General features: G+C 31.0%; 1 protein-coding gene across 1 annotated transcript in view; it reads left to right on the forward strand.

Annotated features, from left to right (window-relative positions):
* CLVS2 (clavesin 2) overlaps window positions 1–9,580 on the forward strand; it is a 66,888-nt gene extending 57,308 nt beyond the window's left edge. The window contains exon 6 of the mRNA XM_016154065.2: window positions 3,413–9,580. Within this exon, the coding sequence (XP_016009551.1) occupies window positions 3,413–3,500 (88 nt within the window). The 3' untranslated portion in view covers window positions 3,501–9,580. The remainder of the gene's footprint in view (window positions 1–3,412) is intronic.
* The last annotated feature ends 3,391 nt before the right edge of the window (window positions 9,581–12,971 follow it).

A 12,971-nucleotide genomic window follows, 5' to 3' on the forward strand; every position in this document is an offset into this window, starting at 1 on the left:
TGGAAGAAAATTATTTCTTGGTTTCACGCTGCCCTCCTCTCTATTTGCTTTTCCAGTTTTATGTCATCCTTAGATTGAGATGGAAAAAAAATCATTCCTTCACCAGAGTTGTATATAATTCTTCCTTTGGGTGAATTTAGCTAGATGTGTAGGAAGAAAACTTTGCCCCCTTATGTAAATTTGTGGAGGGATAATATAATCAGTAAAAAAATACAAAGTTCACTAGATTGTGAGTGCCTTAAACTTGGGGAGTATCTTTTACCTTTTATATCTATTACCTAGGGTAGTGCCCAGCATGTAACAGCTGTAGTAAGCAGCAGTACTAATACCATTATGGTAATATGAACTCCAATTGTATTGAATAATATACAACAAATACTGTTACTACATGCCAAACCCTATCTATTGCTTTGTATGTAATGACTCATTTGCTTCTCTAAACAAGTAAAAGGTAATAGTATCCCATCTAATTAATGAGGAGACCCAATACAGAGAAAGTAACTTGTCACATATCACATAGCTACAAAGTACCAATGCTAATATTGGAATACAGACAATAGAATTTATTTCATTTTCTTAACTGCTACTATTTGCTGTCTGCCAGAATTTGTGCCGGGATTTATGCATGCATTATTGCATTTGATCCTCGATACATCTATATGATGTAGATGTTATATTCTCCATTTTACAAATAATAGAACAAAATCTTAGGAAGTGTAATAGCTTCCCCATGGTCACAGAGCTAGTAAATAGCAGAACTGGAACTGGAAGCCACTGCCATCCTAAATCTAGTCTCTTAAACGCTAAGGAATAGAATAATATTGTAGATGCATAATAAATGAATAAATAATACCTGGATAATTAAATTTAAATCATCGATTTTCATGAAAAAAATAGAAGTTATTTGTTGCAAGGATAATAGAGGCTGTGTGGAGACTGCTGAGATGTGCTATGTCTTAATGATGGACATTTCCCTCTATTGTAGCTGAAAAAGACCAATTCTTTAATAGTTATGATCTTGCACAAATAACCTTGTTGTTCTGTATAAGAGAGCAAAAAAAAAAAATCTGGACTAAAATAACAGGATACTTGTGGCAATTAAATTCCAAGAAAATTCTTAATCATCTTAATTGGAAACTGTTTCTGCCTGGCTTGTTTTACTGAGGAATTGTTCTACATGTGGAGCCAGCATTCCTCATCAACAGTTCCTATATCTGTAGAGCATGATAAAGGCAAACTGGGAACTTAATCCCAGACTGTACATCCTATTGTAATTTAAAATATTTCATGAAAATCACCATACCTTCTAATATATTTTTAAAAATTAGTCAAGGAACATAAGGATTTAAAAGATTGTGTGTGTGTGATATGTGTTTTATAAAACTTTATGATGAATGCTTAAATTGTGTACTTGGTGCTATCTGAAGAACTTGGTGTGTACTCATTGAATATTATTAGGCTAGACCTCAACATTTATGTAATAGATTTAACTTTATGTGAATTTAAAAAAAGCATTTTTTTTGTTAAGAATTTTTTCTCTACAGGATAAATTGCTTTTTCTTCATTACCCTTCATTTTAAATGCTTAATGCTGAACTTTTTTCAGTATGGAAACTATTCACTGGATAGAAATTAAGACATTGAGGTTCTACTGTGTAACAGACTCTATAATACATGTGTATTTGTAGTAAATAGAAACTGATCAGGTCTCTGCTCATGGAATTTAGAGTCTAGTTGGTACAAGTTATCAAGTTAATGTTTTATGCAGGACAGTAAATGAACCTCTGTATGTTTAGTATGGCTCATCTTGGAAAACCAATTTTTTAGTTGAATCTAAGAAAAACAGTATTAAATGTCCAATTACTAAGTGTTTTCTGCATTTGTTCACTATGTTAAAATGTATTTTATTCATGTTCTTTTTCCAAAATGAATTATTATTACTCCTTGTATCTGTCTCTCTGTCTCTCTGACTCTCTCTCTCGTGCATACACACATTCAACTTGAGTCAGTTTCCTTTCCGATATAGGCATCAAACACTTATTATTGAGATAAAATAGTGAAAATGGGTTAGGAAATAAAACCTCTTTGTTTTAGTATTTTTACCTTTGTTTCATTCCCTTTAGAAAGGAATTCAAGTTTATTTAAATAAAGTACTCGATGTATCAATTAATCTTGTAATTATTTTTGCTTTGGTAATTAGTTCCATCGGTGTTCTTTTTCATCAGCATGTGCAGTTGTATTTCGCTTATAGTCTTTCTGTTTGAAAGTTAATGAGGTCTGCTAAGAGGCGCAGCAATAGCCAATTGGCTGGAATGCAGCAGCAGGAGAAAAATTCATTACCAAGGAAAATTTTAAAAGGGCAGCTGCTTCCTTAATGCCATAGCTATTAGGATGGCAGCTTCCTGCAACAATAGTAGCATGTTTCATTAATTTTCCTCCTTTCCAGTTTTGTGTTTTTCCTAATATATAATTCCTATCTTCTATCAAAAAGGTTTTCGAATTATTTACTTTCCTGCTCATGAAGTGCTGCTGCCTAAAGGAGTTTTCAGATTTTTAATTTTTTAAAAATTTTTCAATTACAGTTGACATTAATTATTATGTTAGTTTCAGCCATATGCATAGTGGTTAGACATTTGTATAACTTATGAAGTGATCCCCCTATAAGGCTTGTGCCCACCTGACACCATATTAGTTATTACAATATTATTAACTATATTCCCTAAGTTGTACTTTACTTCCCCATGGCTATTTTATAACTGCCAATTTGTACTTCCTTATCCCTTCAATTGGTTTCACCAAGACCCCCAGGGCTTTAACATTTTTAAAATCTTAAAACATTTCACAAAATTTTCAAGAGTAATATTGATTTTATTCAAATGTTCTAGTGGGAAATTGAATATAATTCACATTCAAATTCTGACTTTTCTTAATGTTATCATTAAAAATAAAGAAAAAAAGATGGTTAAAAATGTATATTCATGTCAAATTTGTTTCATCAAGCCCTTTAAGACAGGAATCAAGGTCCCATTCATTCCTATTTTATGTCTCATAATAATAATTTTACTCTAGTAATTCCTCATTTGGAGATGTACTATTGGAATCCATCTGTACTATACTAGCAATTCTCAATATCCAAGACTGTGAAGAGGGCATCTTAAGCCTATTATTGTGTATTTAGAATCCTTTGCTGTTCATTATTACATTTAGAGGCTACAGGGGATTATTTCCTCTGATGCAAAACCCATGGTACATATCTTTCTCTCTCTGAATGTGCAGCATTCTCAGTTCATAAATTCCTTAATGTAGAAGGAGATAAACCACATCAGTGAGAGAAGTAATAATGGAGAAAAGGCAAAGAAGAGGATGTGATCATTTGATAATAACTCACTGACATTGGCTTTTCTAATTTCCAGATCCCAATCAGTAGTGGACCCTACAGTATTAAAACGCATGGATAAAAACGAGGAAGAAAACATGCAGCCTTTGCTCTCTCTGGACTGATAACTTCCTGCACTCCCCATTGATTAGAAATGGAAGGTACTTTTTTCTTTTTTCAGCAACAGGGACAGCACTGTGGAGGAATTACCAGCTGGAAACTTATTTATTCTTGTTAATGTTGCATAATATATAATAAGGCACCGGGCTTTCCCATTTGCCTGAACCATGGGTGCCCTGGCCTGGATTTAAAAAAAAAAAAAAAAAAGTCAATAATTTATTCTGTAAGTGCCAAGTTCTTTGTAAATACCAATGTAATCTTTATGTCAAGTTTGTAAATTTTGGTAATAACTAAAATTGTAAAAGTTTGGTTCATGAGTTCATGCCAGTGATGTGAACTAGAACAAAAATCAGAAAAGACACGTAAACGATCGAAGCTAATTAAATGTAGCCCTGTTTCCTATGAAGCCATATTTCAGCTTTCATAGTGATCGTTTCATTGTTTTTCTCTGAAACCCTGTCGTACTCAAATGTACTTTTAATGGGCACAGGGAACTCGGAAATTCTAGGAAATTATTATGATAAATGTATTTCCTGTCTACTGGTTTTCGTTTCACAGAAAATGTGGTATCACGGCCTTGCATTTCAGAGACAAAGAATGGCAGATGATCTGGTAAACTGAACACATGAACTCTTCTATGTTGTTTAATTTCTGGATTCTTGAGAAAAGATATGTTTCCCAGATTAAGATGTGGAATTCTAAAAGAAAGTGAATTTTTTTTAAATTGCTGTCTTAACAATGTATCTTTTTTTCAAGACCCCTTGAATCTCTGTGTGATGTACTTTAACAGCATTTTCCCCTCAAAACTCTTTAACCCAGAGAAAGAGAACTCATACATGAAGTGTTTTGACAGCTAATTTTGAACATAAAAGTTGCTACGTACAGAAAAGGAGCTAATTTCAAATTATTGTGTTCTGGTTCACACATACATACACATACACATATATTTTTATTGAGCTCTACTAAATTCTTGATGTAACAGGCTTATAAAATCAATTGTACATATTCAATGGTCTTAGAGACCTTATAATATTACACGAGATGCTAACTGATAAACTACTTCCTCGAAAGTTAATGAAAATGAGGTATAGTCAAACAGACTTTTAGTGAACCTATTCAAGGCCATTCTAACCTAATTTTAATGCAATCTTGAATCTGTGCCATTTTAGTGAAATATATTTTCCTTCAAAAAAAAACACAAGTATCAACATAGTATATGCACTGTCAGGTGACCAAGAGTAATACAATTTTTTGTTTTCCAAATTTAGGTTAATTTTCCTAATGATCCTATAAGAACATATTTTCTTTTCAGAAAAGATTGAAAGAATGAATTGCATCCAGGAGACATAATGAAAGCATCTGAGGCCATCTGAGATACCATATTTATAGTTTAAATATAGATTTGAAATCATTATGTTATTGAAAGATTTTAGTTCATATAATTTCTGCAATTATAGCACATTTTAAAAATCTTACTTTAAATTTTAAATTCCAATATGAAAAAGTAAAAATTTTACTACTTTTTCAGAGTTGTAATTTTTGAGATTGAGAATTTACCATTAAAATATTCTTTTGAAAGAGAAATATATCGAGGAACTCTTGGAAACCGACAGAAATAAAGGTGTGTAGCAGCCTTTATATAATTTTAAACTAAAAGCTTAAAATTTTTTAGTTGTAATTCTACAGCCAAAAATCTTAAAATCAAGATTGGTACACCAATCTATGGTATCATCAATGGATTGTCTAATATTTTTAAAAAATAATAAATATACATAAATAATATAAGTGAAAGATACCTTAAAAACACCAACCTTTAGTCAAGTATGGAAGAATAATGACTATCAGGTATTCTGCTCTACCCATAAATATTACAGAGATGGAAATTAATAGGGGATAAAAAGCCACATCAACTCTTTATAAGAACCCTGACCATTTTTGTTCTTACCTTTTTGCCTAACTGACATACATTTTATAGCCTTGGAATTTATATGCTATTTAAGCAAGTGTTACAGTAATATGATGCATTGGAATAAAATAGAAAAGAAACTAAGTACAGAAGGGCAGTGAAATTTTCATTCTCATTAATTTCCCTTGGTATGCACCATTTATTGCCAATTTTCAGAATTCTACTAGCTTCAGATGTCAAACAGCATAGCCAGTTTCTTCCCTCTATTATAAGACTTGTGTCATATATAAAAATAACTAAGAAGGCATTTTTTTTTATGTCTATACCTAACTAATTATAAGTATCATTCACACTATCTCCTTGCCCCTCATTTAGAAACTTTGCATTGGCATGGCTGCTCGTCTGCTTTTCTTCAAATGAGTAATTGAGAATTGGCTGGATTGTGTAAAATATTTTAAAATGAATGAACAAATTATAACAATGTTGCCTTTCAAAAGTGCTATATCTAGGTTAGTCCATGAGTAAACTCATTTTCCAGGAATGTTCTTGAATCTGTTTAATCAAGGGATATTTTGTCAACTTTATGAATTTTTCACTCAGCATCAGCTAACTAGTACCATTTGGAAGTTTTTTTCCTCTCAGGTAATTTCCTCTGTGGTGTAGATATGTCTGTTATTACATAATGTAACAAATAAGTGCCCCTATATTTCAATTTAATTTAGATAGTACACTCCCACTCACACACACTCACTTGCAAACACTAGACTGTTTGCCCTACTAAATTTGCCTCTCAATTTTAAGAGCTATGCTTTGTTTATTTTTAGTTGTTTTCTTCCTGTAATATGTAGACATCAAAGAATTATTACATTTGAATTGGAATAGGCCAGTAGTTCATTTACTTCTCTCATCCCACCTGCTCCACCTTCTATTCTTGTATCTTTTCTTTCTTCCATTGTTTCAGGGGCAGCAGCTTCCAAAGCTGCTTTAAAAATAAATAACTTATCTTATGTTGTCAGTGATTTTTGCACATTTTTTAAACAGATATTTTAAAAGGAAGAGATTATCATGAAAATATACTCTAGGAAGTATGAAGAGTGCCTCTTTAAAAATGGAATAAAGCAATGGTACTAGAATATAGGTTCTATTTATATTCTCTTCCAAAAAAAGTAAATAAATACATCTATAGTATAAGGGTAAAATATAGATATCATTTGAAGAAGGATATTTGAGACCTCGCTGTGAGCATTCTTGTACAGTAATAAGTTTATTGTGTAAGTTCAATACAGTAACTTGAACACATGTTATTAACAAACCTGGCGCTATCCTAAAAATATATACAAGTATTAAATAGAGTTTTGCAAGCAAGTTTTTGAAGTGAACATGCATGATTTCTTTTATTTCAGTAATAGTTTGCATAAATGTAGACAAGACATTCATTAAGTCTTCTTCATATAAAACACTTGTTTACAGTACTAAAAATTCATACATTCATAAGCAGCAAAGCCAAATGGCTAGGTTCTCTTTGATATTGTTAAATAGGTCACATTGTTAAATTAAACGTTTGCAGTGTCCGTAATAGGCTTAAGGGAGCAGAGATCCCTCTAATGCATCAAGAAAATGGAGAGTTGTTTTAGACATCGGGGAACATATTATTCCTCTTCACAAAAAGAAACCCTTAGACCCAAAGCAGTGTGACTTCAGGAACAGACTTCTTTTCTTTCTACAAACAACCTAAAGGTTTATGGACATGTTTAAAGAAGTTATATCAAGAAATCCTGCTGAGGTCTGTACACTCCTCTGTTGTTTTATCTGAACATCTAACTGGACTGGTTGGTTAATAATTTATCTTTTGCTTCTTCTTATTTTGTGTGTGTTAATATGATTACTTGAAAAATTGCTATCAGCTTTGAGGACATTTCAGAATGATTTTCAACACACAAAATAAAATGAGCCAAGCTCTGGCATGGTATTCGAATTTTCAGATATGGTATTTACATTTTTTACATCAATAAGCTAATAGGCATATATTCCATTTTATATGTGCTAAATAGATATATAGCCTAAAAACAGTGGTGAATTTTAAATGTATGAGACCATTAGATCACATAAAAATCAGGAGGTAATATAAAATATATTGAAACAAAAGTAGACAATTGGCTAAATATTCAGAGTGTGTTATTGTCTACAGTAGTGAAAAAGATTTTTTGTTGTTGTTGTTTAAGTTGAAAAACTGCTTTCTAATATGCTACTGGATATTCAGCACTACTTACTAATTTAAAAAGGGTAAGTAACTAAAAATATGAAAAGAAGCTTGGCCTTGAAACATTATTATATCATGATCTTAATGATAATTTTTATTAATTTAAATTTTTATTTTGTAAATATCCATCAGTTAATCTCACATGTGAAGAAAATACTATGAAGTCTATTGTGTGCTAAGGGTAGGAATTTATTATCCTGGACTGCAGAAAAAAATATAAAAAGAGCAATTCTGTGGATTGAAACACCGAAATTATGCTATTTTTCAAAGGAAGGGTGCAAATGATACTGTTAAAAGAGATATATATATATAAAACAAATAAATATATGAGTTAAATACAATAAATGAACCTTTATATACATAGTGGATATTGTTACAATTTAGAAGATGTTCGGTTGTTATTTGACTTAATTTCAATGCAAATATTTTTGTCTTTAACTATATGAATACATTTATTCTGTCAAAATTATTTCTCAAGGTGAATGAGAGGGACCTAGATGAATAACAAAATAAATTTTAATGAAACTTAAAAGTGAAATGACCCTCAACTATTTTGAAAACTGCAATGAACTATATATAATCGATTTACAAATAAGAGAGGTTCAAATCATTGCCTCATTTTTAGTCCAGTTTTCCAGTTTTCATATTTGTTCAAAAGTTAAATAAAACTCCTTAAAAACATGTAGTTTTTGTTTTCAAAACTTCCAGAAAAAAATGTCTAAGAGATATTTATACAAGTCCTTAATAAGAATACTAAATTACTATTTGGCTCAAATATCTCTGACCTTTTCAGGGACATATTTATTCCAATACAATATCATAAATGGTATAATATAATTTTTGAATAAATACATTTTGTTGCTTTAAAAAGCATTTATTTTGCATACGGTGAATGTCAAATTTGGTAATACTAGACCTGTTGCATCTGTAAAATTGAGTTTTATATAGTGTCATCTAAAAACGGACAACAATAACTTTGTTATGAGAGAAAATGTAATTTGCTATTTTGGTGAGGATACATGTAATCTTCTGATATTTGATTGGGATTTGAAGGTGAAAACACATAATTCATTTCATCAAAATCATATTTTTCATTATTCTAAAATTTCAGACAAGCTTTCAAAGATAATTTGATTAAAGAAGTAAATAAACTTTTAAGTTGCATGTAGCAACAAGAATGATCAGTAAATAAAATAACTAATACTTTCACATTTAATATAAAGTTATTGGCTTAGACAAGTAACTAAATTTAGAAATTTGAATTATAAAAATGTATTGATTTAAATAAATTTTAGTAAAAATAGTCCCAGTTCAAAATCTTAAGTATAATAAAAATATTCAGCCTGACTTGGAAATATACTTACTCAATAAATACACATTTGTATCTTCTGTGAGTCTCCCTCATTTATCCTACCTGTGGATGAAAAAATCATCTAATAAGGAAAACGAGACGTTTACCTAGAACCCTCTATGATAGACTTTACTTTCTTTGGCTCAAGCACTGTACTATGCATTTTCCTATGCATAGCTTTTGAGGTTATCAAGAATCGTTATTGCCATCTCTTCCTAAAGCTATGTCAGGATTAGCCCGTTTCTAGAAGTGACTACAGAGCATCCTGAATCAAAATGAACCCAGTGCAACCAGAGAATGCATGAAAAGCCAGAGAAATGGTTTCTGCTTTTTGTCACTAAAAAGCACATTAAAATGTATTATTAATTGTAAATACAGAAAACTATTTCTAAATGCCAAGAGTTTCTAATATCGAGAATTAAATACTTGGCCAATGAAAAGAGGCCACGGGGACATGATGGTTAGGGGTCTGGTATATAGTCTGTTTTCACACAGCAGCCTCAACAAAAACCCTTATCTCCGAGTACCTGTTCTCTCTAAAAATAAAAATATGTATGTCCTTTTCTTCTTTTTCTTTTCTTTTTAATTTGAATCATAAAAAAGTTCAGACAGAAACAATACACACTTTGTTGCCTTTTTAAAAATGCTATGTTATATACAAATAATTCATTCAGTTGAATAGTAACAGAATATTTTCATGATGATTTATAAATTATTAGCTAAAAATTTTAAAAATATATAATGATACAATTTTAGTGCTAGAACATTATTAGATATTCGTTGTATCTGGGATTCATGGTGAAGACTAGTAACATCCTTTTATTCGAATTCATGTATCTAAACATTTTTACTTTGAGATCTAATGGGCATCTCACATTTAACAGTTACAAAACCAAGCTTCTCTTCCTTCTTCCTGAACCTGCTTCCCATTTAGCCTTCCCATCTCACTAAGTGTCAATTCCAACCTTCCAATGTCTAGGATTTAAAACTTTGGTGTCATTTTCTCTTTCTCCCCAATCTTTCTCTCAAAATCATATCCAATTAGCTAGTTCATACTGTTGGCTCTCTTTCAAAATATATATATGTCCACACTCTGATCATTCTCTAACCACCTGTTAGTTTAAGACTTCAGCATTTTTCCCCTGGCATATTTTAATAATCTGGAAACTAGTCTCCTTGCTTTGGTCCTTGGCCTCTAATCAAGTTACACCACATTACCAAGAGTGTGCTCAGATATTTCGCTCTTCTCAAAACCTGCTAGTATCAACCACAGTCCCTGTAGTGGAGTACGAGGAGGGCTGGTATGAATGAAGTTAACAAGCACCAGCATAACAGAATAACATATTCTCTGATTGGATTGGTATTTTTGCTTGTACAATGCAAAAATAGTTATTGAATACTTTAATTTCTTGCTTCTAAAGTCCTACACAATATATCCTCTCACCCTTGGCCTTCACTGTTCCCAGATTGTCTCTTAATGTTTTCTGTACTCTTTATTCTCTTGTCAAACTGTCATCCTCAGTGTTGCCAGAACTTGCCAAACATCCATCCACCTCAGAACTTTTGCACTTAAGTTCCTTCTGCCTTTCTCATAGATACCAACATGATTTATTTTCTCATCTCCTTCAAATATTTATTCAAATGTAACCTTCTTAGAACTCTTTTGACTTGCCAATTTAAAACTACATGGCCCTATGTTTTTTTCATATTTTTCTTTTCTGTTCTGTTTCTTCTCCATAGCTTTTATCATATTCTAATATATCATATCACTTCTTTATTTGTTTATTTAAAAATTTTCCCTAATAGAATATAAACTCCACACGGGCAGAGATTTTGTCTGTCTTGTTAACTATTCGTTATTGGTGCTTTGTATAGTGTCTGGAATTTAGAAGCAGATCCAAAAAGATTGCATGAAGATCTTAATTTATTTTAGCAAGTTATATAGTAGCCAGCAGTATGGATTTAACGAGAATATTTTTTTTTTCTTAATAAGAAACATCTTTTTGTAATTCATCTTCAAAGGGAGAATCATGAACCAAGAATTATATCCATTTCTCCTAAATTTTCTGTCAGTGTTTGTACTTTATCTTGAACCAAGAATTATATCCATTTCTCCTAAATTTTCTGTCAGTGTTTGTACTTTATCTTTGGAAGTTACTCTAAGACCATTGGGTTTACACTTATTCTTGGAAATACGACAAGATACCTCAGATGAAGAGTCATTTTGAGCTCGAAACCATAGTAAATTGTTTTTCACTGATTATCTTAGTTAATTCCAATTAAACAAAGTTGGAAAAATGTAAAGACAATTATTTCTCCAATATTGAAAGCCACATTAAGAGAAAATGCCTATTTGGTTACTTTAACTAGAAAAGAGAAGGAAAAGAAGCGAAGGGGAAGAAATGATCACACTTTCCCTAAAACAATTATAAAATGAATAAGGAAGATTTTTGTTTTTCTAAGATCTTCTAATGATGGACAAATCTATATATTACAACCATTTAGTCTATGAACTCTCTTAACAGAAGTTCTATATCAATTGGATTTTATATTTGATATCTTAGGGTGTTTTTTATTTTGAAAAATTATAGTTGTGATACCACATGACAATAATTGCTCATGCTTACATATTTTAACCGGCTTTCCAACTTTCTCTCTCTTCTCCATATTTTAATTGCAGGTATCATTTTCTGAACCTTGCAATCAAATTTGTTATCCTTAACTATCCTTATGCTTTTATTTCCCACTGTTTGGACTGACTTCTCCATAACTTTAGTAACCAAATGTCTTAGACATTGGTTCTTTCCATATGGGTTTCTGATTTTTATCCTTTCAGTTTATCTTTTCATTTTTATCAGACCTATGCTTTTCCCTTTTCTTGGCTACATGGTTACACCTTTCTCTACATTATAATAATTCAAACCTCCAGTTTTATAATCTCCTACTATGCCTTCTATTATGAAAATAAAGGATCAGCAGATAGTATTGAGGAAGGGACTATAATCTAAAGAATAAGGATAGATGTTTGAAAATGTTTTTAGAAAACAACCAGTCTTTTAGTGGTTGAGTTCTGTGTAAAATATCGGTAATCAATATAGATCATGTTTCTTGTCAGTTACATAAATATATGGTAATCAGGGTTAATGAGTAATTTGGAAAACCTTCTATAGAGAAGAGAGTAAATGGTTCATGCTCAGGAAAAACTCAGAATTTTCTTGTGTTTCTTACTATTTGATCTTTGACAGTCTGTACAGTGGAAGCCATTTGCTTCTGCACCATCCTTTTGGCCAGTCTTCAAGAATGTATTTAGCATCATTTCCAAAATAAAAGGTTCAAGCTCGACTATCTACAATACATGAAAAATACTGTAGTTTATGTTATCTTCTACTAAATTTCGTTTCTTTTCAGAGTTACTTTTATGGTTAAATCCTAGGAATATGTTCCTTGATAAAGTTTATTATCTCCACTCTTTTAATAGATATATAGACATTTTGTAGGTCACTATTATGTTCTTAAAATCACAGCATTAGTGTTTCATTTAATGTTTAGATCATTTCATTTTTTTTTAATTTCTGAGGATAAATGGAGTTTTGTTAAATAAAATGTCACTAAATGAAATTTCAGATATAGAAATGTGAATGTTCATATATGCCCTTTTAATCTTTTTAACAAACCAAATTTGTGTGAACTTAGAAAACATATCAAATAGTTATAAATAAATTTTTCATTAAAATATGGAGACATATGAAATTGGTGTTAGTATTCGAAAGTGTAAAATACTTTTAAATGCACTTTAAATGTGTGGCCCTATCACATTGCTATTTTGAATTTATTGTTGATTTAACCAAATATATTTGATAAAACTGGTATAAACTTCAAATCACTAAAAAATCACTTCTTGACTTCCAGAATGATAGAATGAAGATGCAGCCAGCATGTTATAAAGTCTTTTCCTTGAA

Source organism: Rousettus aegyptiacus, unplaced genomic scaffold, assembly GCF_014176215.1.
Source record: "Rousettus aegyptiacus isolate mRouAeg1 unplaced genomic scaffold, mRouAeg1.p scaffold_m13_p_1, whole genome shotgun sequence".
Taxonomy (NCBI): Eukaryota; Metazoa; Chordata; class Mammalia; order Chiroptera; family Pteropodidae; genus Rousettus; species Rousettus aegyptiacus.